This window comes from Rhinatrema bivittatum, chromosome 3 (assembly GCF_901001135.1).
Source record: "Rhinatrema bivittatum chromosome 3, aRhiBiv1.1, whole genome shotgun sequence".
NCBI classification, from domain to species: Eukaryota; Metazoa; Chordata; class Amphibia; order Gymnophiona; family Rhinatrematidae; genus Rhinatrema; species Rhinatrema bivittatum.
Genome location: NC_042617.1, coordinates 250,499,635 through 250,513,872, shown reverse-complemented (window position 1 = coordinate 250,513,872; position 14,238 = coordinate 250,499,635). Strand labels below are relative to the sequence as shown.

General features: G+C 47.8%; 1 protein-coding gene across 3 annotated transcripts in view; it reads right to left on the bottom strand.

Annotated features, from left to right (window-relative positions):
- Positions 1 to 9,992, bottom strand: part of LOC115087345 (gastrula zinc finger protein XlCGF26.1-like) — a 32,177-nt gene extending 22,185 nt beyond the window's left edge. For all 3 annotated transcript variants that reach the window (XM_029594447.1, XM_029594448.1, XM_029594450.1), the window contains exon 1: positions 9,677 to 9,992. In XM_029594447.1, coding sequence (XP_029450307.1) covers positions 9,677 to 9,700 — 24 coding nt within the window. In that variant the 5' untranslated portion in view covers positions 9,701 to 9,992. The remainder of the gene's footprint in view (positions 1 to 9,676) is intronic.
- Positions 9,993 to 14,238: the final 4,246 nt, after the last annotated feature.

The window sequence follows — 14,238 nt, the reverse complement described above, 5'->3', positions numbered from 1 at the left end:
GTATTGGTGTTTAGGGCCTGGTATAATTTTTGCAGTGCTGCCTTTTCATAGGTAGGATTATTACTGTTTGAGTTCCATAATGCAGGTATAACTTTGTGCGCATTAGTTTGTGTACATTATTGCAGATCCTGGAAGTCTGTTAGGTGCTATATTTCTGTTTTGCACAGAATGCAGAGTGGCCTTTTTGGGTTTCCATTCCAATTTCTGTTTTCATATTTGTAATTTGTGGTCTTTCTGTACTTGGTGAAGGTCGGTTCTATGTGTGTGACCGAGGTGAAATATTTTCTAGCATGTAGGCATTTGTATCAATATTATTTGTTGTGTTTTCTCTAAAGAACATGCATTGGTGTAAATTACTATTTTTTCATAAGGAGAGCTATTGCACTTGGTAGGAAAGAGCGTTTATATTGCTATTACTGAGATGACACAAGAAATATCTTTTTTGTATGGTAAATTGAACGGGGAATGTCCTAGTTCTGTTCTGTACCCATTGTTGGGGTGTCAGGGTGGATCCTGTAGATACAAAGTATAAGTTTACATTTAGCCCCGTGACAGTCATGTGTTCAACCATCTGTCAGGTGTGTCCCGACAGAAAAAAGGTTGAGAACTACTGGTCTAGAATAAGGAAAAGGAAATTATCAGGTAAGTAGTAATTTCTCATTTCCTGGCACCTAGACAGATGGGTTCAGGACCAGTGGGATGTACCAAAGCTACTCCTGAATAGGGTGGGAGGCTGCCTGCGATCCAGTCAAAATTGCACGTGCAAAGGCTGCATCCTCCCGGACCTGCACATCCAGACTATAATATCTGGAAAAGGTGTGTAAGGAGGACCTGTTGCAGCTTGGCATATGTCGACAGGAGACAACAATCTAACCTCCGCTCATGACACTGCCTGAGCCCTAGTAGAATGAGCTCTAACCTGAGTAGGCAACGGCTTTTCAGCAGCCACATATGCGGCTGTGACTATCTCCTTAATCCAGTGAACTATTATAGCCTGCGAAGCCGGCTCACCCTGTTTACCTCCACCATGAAGGACAAACTGGTGATCCTTCTTTTGGAAAGGTTTAGAAACCTCCAGATAGCTCAGGACATGGCTCTTGACATCCAAGATACGCAACAGGCAATATTTCTCTGCATATCTTTCCTTGCCCAGAGATGGCAAGGAAATGCACCGATTCAAGTGAAAATCTGAGACTAATTTAGGCAAGTAGGAAGGAACAGTAAGAAGCTGTAATGCCCCTGGAGTCACCCGAAGGAACAGCTCCCAGCAAGACAAGGCCTGCAGCTCGGAAATTCGACACACAGAACATATCACCACCAGAAACACCATTTCAAGGTCAGTAATCATAATGAAAGGCTAAGCAACAGTCAAAACGTAGGGCCAAGAAATCCAACAGCAGATTAAGACTCCACAAGGGTACCGGTTACTGCAAGAGAGGATGAAGATGTTTCACTCCCCATCAAGACAGGCCACATCAGGATGAAACAATAAGGATTCACCATTCACCTGGCCCCGAAACAGGCAAGAGCCGCTACCTGTACCTTTAAGGAATTAAGGGCCAACCCTTTATTCAACCCATCCTGCAAAAATTCCAAAATGAGTGGGATCCTAACTGAACGAGGAAGCACTCCTCGATCTTCAAATCAAACCTCAAACACTCACCAAACCTGCACGTAGGCTAAGGAGGCGGAGAACTTTTGTGGTCAAAGCAAGATAGCAAACAACACAGTAGAATATCCACACTTCAACAAGCGAGCCCTCTCAAGGGCCATACCGCAAGACAAAATCAAGTCAGATCTTCATGAAGGACAGGTCCCTGCTGCAAAAGATTCCTGTGCACCGGAAGACGGAAGGGGGAGTCTTCTAGGACTCTTCACAGATCTGCAAACCAAGGTCTCCTGGGCCAATCCGGTGCCACCAAGAGCACCATGCCCCTGTGACCTTCACTCCTCTGAACTATTCTGCCCAACATGGGCCACGGGGGAAAGGCATACAACAGCTTGTCCTCTGGCCACACCTGGACAAGAGCATTGATACCCAAGGATTTCAGATCTCTCCTGCAACTGAAGAATCCAGGAACATTCGCATTGCAAGAAATCGCCAGCAGATCTAGAAATGGAAGCCCCAGAGATCCACCATCAGCTGAAACACCTCATCCGATAATACTCTTTCTCCTGGGTCCAGACTCTCCCTGCTGCGAAAGTTTGCTTTTACATTGTTTTTTCCTGCAATGTGCGAGGCTGAGATCTCCTGAAGATGCACTTCCGCCCATACCATAAGTTGGTCTATCTCCTGTGACACTTGTTTGCTCTTGGTTCCTCCTTGTCGACTGATGTAAGGCAATGTCATTGCATTGTCCGACATTACTCAGACCACTTGACCCTGCAGCCTGCCACTGAACAGCAAGCATGCTAACCAGACTGCCCGGGTTTCCAGCCAATTGATGTTCCAGAGAGACTCTTCTGTATTCCAGGGCCCTTGGGCTATTAGTTCCTGACTGTGAGCTCCCCAAGCCTGGAGGCTCACATCTGTCGTGAGTACAAACTGGTCCGGTGATGTCAGGAAAACTCCCTTTCTTAAATGATCCGCTTGCAACCATCACTGGAGGTGAGAGCAGATTTCCATTGGCAGGTGGAGCTAAATTGAATCATCCTGAGACTGTGGGTTCCAACAAGAGAGCAGGGAGTGCTGAAAAGGACGCATTTGCACCCTCGCCCTTGGCACCTCTTCCAGGGTTGCCGCCATCAAACCAAGTACCTGTTGATAAGACCACACTGTCAGGTGTATAAAGCTCATCAAAAGATGCACCTGTTTCATCAACTTCTGAATACGAGCTTCCGGCAGGAAAACTTTGCCCTGCCTGGTGTCGAACCGAACCCCCAGGTACTCCAATGACTGAGATGGCTGAAGACTGCTCTTAGCTAGGTTCACCACCCAACTGAGCTCCTGCAACAGGGAGATCATCTTGTGGGTCACCAGGCAGCTCTCTTCTAGAGGCTTGGTGTTCTGGTTCTGCTGCTCGAGTTAGCAATCTGTTAGGGATCTGCTAGGAAGTTAGCAACCTGCTGCTGGATGCTCCTGTAAAGGGAGGAGTCAGCAATCTGTTGTGGGATCGGCTGCTAGAGAGAGCTATCAGATAGGATCCTGCTGCTGGACACTCCCACAAGGGGAGGAGCCAGCAATCTGTTAGAATAGTGCTAGCAGTAAGCAATCTGTTGCAGGTTCTGCGATGCGGATGGGAAGAGCGAGCAGATACTAATAGCAGTCTGATGGAAGTCCCTCCCCTAAGGGAGGAATAGCAATCTGTAGTGAACTGCCTCCTAAGGGTCTACTAAGGAATGGCAATGTTAATGTAGACTGCAGAGTTGGCAATCTGTACCAGCGGAGTACTGGAGATGGTGCGCAGCTGGACAAAAGGTAAATAGGTGAATCCTTGGACCAATGGCAGATGACAGCGCCCTCAGGAGGGAGTCCCGAGAGGGACCACCGGCTAGGCTGGAGTATGGAGACAGACACAGATAGTTCTTTATTAGATAAGCAGTATAACCACCAGAGGTGGCAGTAGTGAGCTGGTATGCCCGGCAGGGCTGAAGTCCCTCAGAGACTGGAACTGCGATTCCCAGATTGCTGAGCTGCAAAGAGACTGCAGATAGTGAATAGACAGGATATGCAGATATATATAGCAAGTACTAGATGATATCTCACATAAGGTCTTAATATGGCTCAGTAGTTGGAAAGGGTTAGGCCATCGAGGAGCGAGCACCTGGTTCCAGGGAAGCTCTGAGAGAGCGGTGGTCACTCACACTAATCTGTATGTAGAATAGCTTCTAGTTAATAGAGAATCTTCAGGGTGTTCAGGAACATAGGCCCTCAAGGAGCGAGTACCAGTTCCTATATACCATCTGAAATAGTAACTTACAATCAGGCCGATACAGTACCGGAGCGCACTGTTAACCTGTCATTGGACGTGCGTTTTCCCTTACCCCTTATTCAGTAAGGGGTGGAAAACGCGCGTCCAACCCGCCGAACCTAATAGTGTCCTCAAAATGCAAATGCATGTTGATGGCCCTATTAGGTATGCCCGCGCGATTCAGTAAGTAAAATGTGCAGCCAAGCCGCACATTTTACTTTCAGAAATTAGCGCCTACCCAAAGGTAGGCGCTAATTTCTTCAGGCACCGGGAAAGTGCACAGAAAAGCAGTAAAAATTGCTTTTCTGTGCACCCTCCGACTTAATATCATGACGATATTAAGTCGGAGGTCCCGAAGGGTAAAAAAAAGTAAAAAAAAAGAAAAACAAATTTGAAGTCGGCCGGCGGCTGTCCGGTCAAAAACCGGACGCTCAATTTTGCTGGCGTCCGGTTTCTGAGCCCGTAGCTGTCAGTGGCCTCGAGAACCAATGCCGGCAAAATTGAGCGTCGGCTGTCAAACCCGCTGACAGCCGCCGCTCCGGGCCAAAAGGAGGCGCTAGGGACGTGCTAGTGTCCCTAGCGCCTCCTTTTGCCTGTTTCTACTGCTGGACCTAATTTAAATACTGCATCGTGCCCACAGGCTAGTGGCCTGTTCGCCCGCTCTCCCGCGGCCTTTACTGAATCGGCCTGCATGTCTGTACCTGCGATGGCCTCTGGGCAAGGAGAATCTTCAGAGTGCTCAGGAACATAGGTCCGCGAGGAGCAAGTACTGGTTCCTGTCTGTAGTCTGAAAGAATAACTCACAATGTCCGTATCTTGCGATCGCTTCCAGGCAATGGAGAGTCTATGCCGGAAGTCAGAGGGGAGAGACCGCTAGGAACCTTTGCAGATTTGCATATCATGATCTCCTGGGTCAAACTGGTGCTACCAGAAGCACCATCCCCGTGTGACTCTCGATCTTTCGAAACACCCTGCCCAGCATGAGCCACAGGGGAAGTCATACAGTAGGGCGCCCTCTGGCCACCCCTGCAGAAGGACTTCAATGCCCAAGAGTTTTGGATCTCTCCTGCAACCTAATAAACGAGGAACTTTGCAGTGCAAAAAGTCGCTAGCAGATCCAGAAATGTAAGGCCCCAGCAATCTACTACCAGCTGAAATGCCTCATTTCACAATGCCTATTCAATTGGATCCAGACTCTGTCTGCTGAGAAAATCCGCACTTATAGTGTCTTTCCCTACAATGCACGAGGCTATCTCCTGAAGATGCACTTCCGCCCATTCCATAAATTGGGCTATTTCCTGCAACACTTGCTGGTTCTTGGTTCCATATTGCCAATTGATGCAAGGCACTGTTGTCGTATTATCCAGCATTATTGGAACCGCTTGACCCTGAAAACGATCGTCCCGCCGTAATCAAGCCAACCAGACTGCACAGGCTTCTAGCCAATTGATACTCCAGAGAGACTCTTCTGCATTCTAGCGCCCTTGCGCTGTCAGCTGCAGACAGTGAGCTCCCCAACCCTGGAGGCTCGCATCTTTCGTGAGCACTAGCTAGTCCAGTGATTCTAGGGAAAAACTCTCTTTTTCCTCAGATGGTCTACTTTATACCACCACTGCAGGTGTATGCAGACCTCCACTGGCAGATGAAACTGAATCAAATAGTCCTGTGATTGTGGACTCCAACTAGACAGCAGAGTGCGCTAAAGAGGATGCAAATGTGCCCTCACTAACGGTACCATTTCCAGGGTCACTGCCAATCAATTCACACACCTGTAGAAAGGACTACACCGTTGGGCGTATTGTGTTCATCATTAAACGCACCTGCATCATCAACATCTGAATACAACCCTCCAGCAGGAACACCCTGCCCTGTTTCGTGTTGAAGCAGATACCGAGAGACTTTAATGACTGGGAAGGCTGAAGATTGCTCTTGGCCAGGTTCACCATACTCAACCGAGTTCAGGCTCTCTTTCAGAATCTTGGAGAAAAAAAAGGTACTAGGTGCAGAGACCAAGCCAAAGGGCAGTGCCGAAAACTAAAAATAATGCCCTAAAACCATGAAGTGTAGAATCACTGATGCTCTAGCTGGATGGGGATATGCAGGTACACCCCGGACAATACCAAGGCCGTGTGAAACTCCCCTGACCACAGGGCCATCATCACTGAATACAAGGTGTCTAAGCGAAAACGAGCCACCCACAAATGTAGGTTGACTCCCTAGAGATCCAGGATGAGCAAAAAAGAGCCCTCCTTCTTGGGCACAAATAAGGAAATGGGATATCAGCACGTATCTTCCTGAGATGTAGGCAATGGAACCACAGCCCTCAGACCAAGGAGCCTTGACAATGTACGCTCCACTGCCTCCCTCTTCTGCAGGGACTGGCAAGGAGACACCATGTGCCTATCCATCTCGTATCATCTCCAGGACCCACTGGGCTGACATATCGACCCATCTCTGATAAGAGAGAGAGAGAAGACCCCCTATCTCCTGTTCCTGGGGGTGGGCCAGCACACCTTCATTGAGAAGCTCGGGAGTTTCCACTACCCAAACTTATGCCACACATCTGGGTTGTCTTGGATGAAGGACCTACCCAAAGGTTGAGTCCTCTGAATGCTGCTCCTCTGTAGGTCGAAAACATATGGATCCCCCAGAACCGCCTCTGATGCTACAGGACGCAACATCTACTTCTTATCCTCTGGCAATCGAGGAATCTGTGACGTGCTTCATTTATTGACCATTTTCTCCAACTCACTCCCAAACAAAAACAAACTTGTAAGGGCAACTTCTTAAGATTAGACTTGAAAGTTGAATGGACCAACCAATTTCTCAGTCACTACTGATGCCTGGTCGCCACCACCAAATCCACCCCCCTGGCTGAGAGGCGGACCAATCACAGCCCGCTGCTGGTTCCATTACTGCCCTCAATTCACACCAGATACATCAACCTCCAGAGAGAGAGAATAAACAAGAGCAAGCCACCAGGGAACAATAAGAAGATATCTGCAAATCATTGCCATTGCTTGAAATGCTTGCCTAAGGATGATCTCAATTCTTCCATCATGTGCATTCTTCACAGCCGCTCACTTGGTGACAGCACACATAAGAGCATCCACTTTTGGAAGGTGTGACTGCTCTCTCTCAGCTGGCTCCAGGGAGTATAGTTCTTCCAAGTCTCAACACACTTTACAATGCACTTCAGGGGCACCCCACTCAAGAAAAATCAATTCTAGAATGGCTCAACCGGGTTCTCAGCACCCGATACTCTCAATACCTTCAGCCTCCGGAAACCCTGAGCCAGAAATTCATCCATAAGAAGAAACGCAATGCCATCCTGTACGGCTCCAACCCCAGAGGAATATCTCTAACCTCCAGGGAGCAGGGATCCACGTCATCATCCGTGTCATCATGACAATGCCTGGCAGCAGGGCAAGATGCACCCCGGCACCTGCCCACTCTGCCAGCCTTGCAGGATCTCACACCTGCAATTTCGGATGCCCACCTTGGTCAGCTCCGCCTTTCGTGCCTGTAGAAAGGATCCATGGTGAAGGAAGGGGAGCGGCAGACTATCATCCACTGAGTGTTCCTCCCCTGCTGACGCTCCAGTTATGGGGGCCTCAACACCAGGTGAACATCTGACACATCACACTCCAGTCCCATTCCCACTATTTTAGGGAAGGGCCAAGCTCAGCAAAAGCTACCGGAGAACTCCCCCTGAGCCTCCAGGCAGTGCTGACACAGATTAGAGAGTACACTAGCGTGCGATGCCCTAATATGGCCAGCAAAACACTCTGCAAGGCGCTCAGGCTTCCTTATTACCGGCGTCATGATATGTGTCCACTATCAACAAGCTCCACTGCATCTGAACTGTGTGTTCATCTAAAATAAAGACTCTCAAGAAAAAGGAACATATATCCCCGGATGCTCAACCTGGATGTCAAAAAAAAACAAACTGGATGCAGAAACCTGGATGCCCAAAAATCTTGGACATCCAAGCATGCAGCACAGGTGGATGCCCCACCTGAATGTGCAGGTGCGAACCAACTACAGGCCCAAATGAGCAGCAGACATGCGCAAAACAAAACTGCCATGGTCTACCATGCAGCGCCACAGAAAGTCTGAGAACGGGGGCCTAGCCTAAAACACCCGCTCAACCCACCAAACTGCCACGATCCAAAAGCCCTCCACGGAGTCGGGAAATAAGTCGGATTGGCATATTGTGGCTTCAGAGTCCAGAAGGGAGGGAGGAGGATCCTTAAACTCTCTACCCCTTTACTCTCTTGTTGTTTAAAAAAAAAAAAACAAACAAAAAAAAATTCCTTACCTGAGTTCATCCTGTCCTGGCGAGAACAGCTCTGTTCTCCGGCTGCTGGGGGGGGGGAAGAGGGTGACTGACACGCATGGCTTCCTGCAGCCGCTGGCCTTTCAGCTGGAACTCCACCAGCTGTGCATGAAGTCTCGTTCTTCCTTCTGCCAGCAGCAGGGAGGAGGAGGAATGCATACAGGAACCTTGTGTGCAGACCAACTCGAGTTATGTGCGGAGGCCTCAGAGGATGTGCTGAATCTGAGCACACGTGCAGCTTAGAAGGAACATTGTTCCTGTCACTGCTTCAACTACCTCAGATCACAATTCTCCTCTCAACCTACAATGCTCATGTGAAAAAAAAAATGATGGAGACTCAAGATCCATTCCTGCAGGAGGCAAGGTGAAAACCATCTGCTCAGGCTCTTTATGACCTCCCTAGCATAAGGGAAAAATAGCCTGCAACACTGGACTACGGAATATTCCTGAGAGGAGAGCAAACTGAGTAAGGTGCGTGTTGGTCTGTACCTAAGGTATTACATTCCAAGTTCATTGCCCTGAAGGCTAAGATTTACAGAATGAAATGGGAAAACTGGACACTGTGAGGTTTTGCACCCATGGCATCCAAAGCCATAAGGTCATTTTCTTCTTCAGAGATGCATAATCCTGGGCTTTCCTGCTCCACCTCATCCCTGAATAGTTAGACGTCTAACTAAAGGAGAAACAAGATTCCCTCCATGCACAGGGAGGCCTTTACTACTCCTAGACAGACAGTTATCTGGAGTCCTGGTTAGCACAGACTGATAGCTGCCCGTAAGATATCCAGGATAATGCATCAGAGAAGCATCTGGTAGTAGCGGGGGCAGTCTGGGGAAGAGGCTGTACTGCAAGCCTTTTTTTCTTTTTTTGATCAAGCTCTACCAGGGAAATCAGCCTAAAGACTATCGCCCTAAGAGCCCTGCCAGTAGTGCATGCTGCAGGACCCAAAAAGGAAATAAAGTCGCTGGGGACCAGCTGGTGCTTAACCCATTACTGAGGAATTCAGACCCCAAATGAGTCGGTTCCCAAGCAGGAAGGGAGAATGCGTCCAACACTCGGAGCACCCCCAGGACTCAGGAACCTGGGGCTAAAGCCCTTCCTGGGAGTTCACATGTCTGCACCTCTGCCTGAGATAGAGAGATACTGAAGGCAGCGCCAAGGGTCAGCTTTGAGATTTTTTTTGTTTCCAAATGCTGGCAGGAGGACGACATCATAACCCAGTTGACTGAATTCCTGCTGCATGTATAAGGAAGGGCTAGAAAGCCACTCAGTTTACATCTGAAGGCAGGAAAGTGGAAAGTGCTGGGGCTGCAGATGTGTGAGTCTGTGAGACAAGAGAGGAAGGAGGGTTGAAAGAGCTACACAGGGGAAAATTGTCCTTTATGTTGGTGCCCTGAATGCAAGAGGACAGCGAAGAATATCTTACCTGCTCAGAAACCAGGGCAGACATTTCCCTCTTTTTTCCTCTGAATTCAGTTGCTGCAGGGATAGATTCAGGCTGCAGATTTCCCTGTTCCTCCTCTGATGCTGAGAAAGATGGATAAAAAAAGGAGGAGGCTGGGCTGATTCCTGAGGGTCTCAGCTAAAGTCCCTCCACTCCCCTCTGCAGTTCTAGGGCTTTGGCATGTAGGGATTTTAAGTCCTGGAGAGGTAGAAAGTTTCTGCTTTAATCCGGAGCCTTTTCTTTTCTTTGCAGCCTTGCAGGTACTAACTAGAGGACTGAGATCTCCCCTGTTGATGTCATGCTCTTCCCCCTGTGCATGCTGGGAAAGCACCACCTCCTTAAGGTGGATTTGTAGAGAAAGCAGACAGATTCGGGGTGTCTTGTAGTGCTGGAGAGATTCAGCAGAAAACTAACATTGCTGAATATATCGGGACTAAAGACTATGAAATCACAATATGTGATTATAAATTGTATGTAATGTCAATGTGTACATGTGTAACCGTCTCTTTTTAGTCAGTAAGGAGGTCCAGACAACTGATCCGTAAAGATAGACTTTTATTGCCAGCAAGATGCAGCTAAGACAAAGGCTCAGTACAACTGCATGCCCCTCCCATTCAGGAGCAGACTCTTATGCACTTTACAGTTCTTATCTTTTACACATGCGTTCTAAGCATTGCTGAGCAAGCATATTCCGGCTGAAGGGGCTACTGACCCCCTCCCTAGACACCCTGGAACTTTCGTGAAACTTCTCCCATGTTCTGCAGGAGAGGCTGCTGGGACTTGCAGTTCTGGAAAGGAATTCGCGAGTCTGCAGTAATACAGCCCATCACATAATACATCCATTGTTCTAATCTAGGTTACAGCAGTGAAAGCTTATCAGAGAATAAGAACAGCGAAGCCAAAAAAATGAAAATGTGCAATGTGCTGACAGAGAGTTTCTCAATGTCCTAATTACAGCTGTATTGCAGACTGTAAGTAAACCCGTCATGAAACAGGGAATTCTGGTACATGAAGTCCTTTGTCAGGTTGAAGCGTTCAGACCCCTTCATTCCCCCCTTTGATACTTATCATTCTTTATGAAAAGTATCACACCATCACAACGCAACTGTGGAGCTGAAAGAAACAGAAACAAGGAAAATTAGCAATTTGAGTTCTCAGGGGGCCCTAATTTCCCAAACAGTCCGATGGTTTCTTCACGGGTTTGAGACGGATGGGCCCTATTGGCTCCACCCCCCTTTGTAGCCCGAACTTGTCATGTATGGGAAGATGGCCCAGGATAAAACATGAGGATGGTTAATGTACAGTGACAGAAGCTGCGTGGCTGTTTTGCGTTCAGCAATGTCCTTCATCACCCGACGAAGGCGGTTTGAGCAAGAAAGGAATAATTCAGGGTCCTAAAAAACAAAACAGAATTAAACTGGCTGGGATAACAAACAAGCTCTTAAATCCACCGATCATGGAAAACCAACCACGGAATCCATTGGTCCAGTCCCAAGCACTATTCCATTGCTGGACAGGGACGTGTGCCATCTTGACCATGCGATCAGTGATGTCTTGGATAACCTTGTTTTGGTCATCTACCTGTAAACAACAATTGGAGAGGTTAAATGTTCCACAAACCCTCCTTCCTGGGCCAGAGGGTAATCTAAAACCAATCTATTCTGGTACACTGCAGTCATAATTTTGGTATTTTGTTTTGCCCAGAGTTTAAGAGCGAAAGCAGTCATTGGTGATGAGCTCCAGGACTGCCTGAAGCCTGATGATTCGATGCAATTAATACTGCTTGGAAGGGTTCCCGAGTTGCCCCTTTTTGCTGCTTCATCTGCTCTCTGATTTCCTTGACAATAGGGTTTGATTTCCTGGTGTGTGCTTTGCAATGCATTACAGCCACCTTGCGAGGAAGCCAAACTGCGTCTAGTAATTCACGTACTTCTGATGCATTGTTCAATTGTTTTCCCTCTATAATGCTCCATGCACTTGAATTGTAAGGAAGGCATATTTAGAGTCTGTATAGATATTTACAGTTTTTCCTTCTGCCAACTGCAGAGCTCTTGTGAGCGCAATTAGTTCAGCTTTTTGCGCTGATGTCCCTGGGGGTAAGGGTTCGGCTTCAACAATGTCATCCTCGGAGACTACAGCATATCCAGCAGAACGTATCTCATGAATGATTTGGCTGCTCCCATCAGTGAATAAAGTCCAAGCTCCTTGCCAGGGTTGATCCCTCAGGTCTGGTCTACTGGAATGTATTGTCATGACTTCTTCACAGTCATGGGCAACTGGTTCAGGTGCCGGCATAAGAGTGGCCGGGTTCAAGTTTTTGCTGTCTTGTATTTGAATTTCAGGAGTTTCACATAACAGAGCTTGATACTTTACAAGACGTGAATTAGTCATCCATTTTGGCCCATGAGTTTCTAGTAGTCCTTGGATAGTATGAGGAGTTGTTACGTTCAAGGTTTGTCCAAAAGTTAATTTGACTGCTTCTGGAATTAGTAAGCATGCAGCCGCAATGCTTCGAAGACAACCTGGCCATCCTTTTGCAACATTGTCCATTCCTTTTGACAGATATGCAACAGGTCGTTCCTATGATTCTAGAGTTTGAGTCAATACCCCCAATGGCCATTCCTTTCTTTTCATCGACGAATAGATGGAATGGTTTCATTACATCTGGCAATCCTAAAGCAGGTGGTTCAATTAAGGCTTCTTTTAGTTGACGTAAGCTTGCCAGTTCGTTTCCTTCCCATTGGAAGGGTTGAGATTCTGCCTCTTTACCCCGCAACTTGTCGTACAGGGGTTGGGCCATAACAGCATAGTTAGCAATCCACAGCATACAGTATCCTGCAGCTCCAAGGAACGCCCGGAGCTCTTTCTTGCAAGTGGGTACAGGTTGATCTCTTATAGAACTGGTGCGAGAAATCCCCAGACATCGGGTTCCTCCACGTATTTGGAAGCCTAAATACTCTACTTCCAATTCACAGATTTGCGCTTTCTTTTTACTTGCACGATACCCTTTTGAGTACAACGTCTTTAGCAGCTGAAGAGTGGATACCGCACATTCGAGGTACGTCTCTCGAAACAACAGAAGGTCATCCACGTATTGTATGACTGGCCCATACTTTACTTGATACATCTTTAAATCTTTTGCCAGTTGCTCACCGAACAGCGTAGGTGAGTGCCTAAACCCTTGAGGCAACCGTGTCCATGTGTACTGCTGCTTTACTCCAGTATCTGCATCTTCCCATGTGAAAGCAAAAATCTTTTGACATTCCTCCGCCACCGGGACGGAGAAGAAGGCATCTTTGAGATCAATGACACTGTACCACTTTGATGCAGGAGAGACTTGAGCCAAGATTGAATACGGATTTGGGACGAGGGCTACTAGATCTGCTACTTGACTATTCACTTTTCTTAAGTCTTGTACTGGTCGATAGTCATTAGATCCAGGCTTCTTTACTGGCAACAAAGGGGTGTTCCAAGCAGATCGGATTCGCCGAAGAATGCCCAAATCATACAGTCTTTGCAGGTGTATCTGGATTCCTTGTCTGGCCATATATGGAATGGGGTATTGAGGTTGATTTATCACCTGTGCATTCTGTTTCATCTCTATCCATATGGGGGTAGTGTCGATAGCTATTCCTCCCGGGTTCTGTTCGGACCATACTTGGGGTACACTATCCATCAGTTGTCTTCGTTTTTGTTGAGGGGGGTGTTGTTTTCATATCGATGTTCGATGGTTCGTTCGACTATGGGAAGATGTAGTCTCCATTCTTCTTGGAGGGGACAGATAAGTATCACTGGATGGTCCCCGAAGGAGGCTTTAACTTCCCCTGTTGGTTGAAATCTCAATGTGGTCTGAGGCTTACACAGCAGGTTCCATCCGATAAGGGATACCATGGTCCCGCCTACTTGTATAGTTCATTCTTTCTGCAGAGGGGCAGTGAGTACCTAACCTGAGGCACCCACTACAGAAACAGTCTCTTTCGTAGATCGTTGGCCTCTGAGTCCAACAGGCCCCTGATTTTTGTTGTGTTACCTCGTGGATCTCCACCAGAGGGTCAGTGGGGATTCTTCCCTCCCGGTCTCTTCAGGCTGTATGCTCCTTGTCGCCTCCCCCGCCATCTGCCAGTGGGGGTTGTCCGATCTCCTTCCTCCTCGGCCCCTTTGTGTCGGTGCAGGTCCATTTTTGTCGTTAGTATTCACTGCAGGGCTCCCGTATTTCTTTTGCCATTCTTCACAGTCTCTCTTCCAATGGCCTTCATTTTTGCAGTACGCACACTGATTCTTTCCCAAAGGGGGGGTCTTGTTCCCCCTCCTCTTCGCGGTCTGCCATTGTCTTGGCTCCTTCCCGTCCGCGTGTCCTCGAGAGCGGCGGCTAACAGTCACTTTCTCCTTCATGTCTCTACTTGCTTCTCTCTTTTCTCTTCCACTTCTCTATTTCCACATACTTGGTCTGCTATAGCTTTTAACTGGCTGAGGCTCATGCCCTCAAAGCCTTCGGCCTTCTGCAGCTTCTTTCGGATGTCGGGTCTCTATTATTAAGTTCCTGG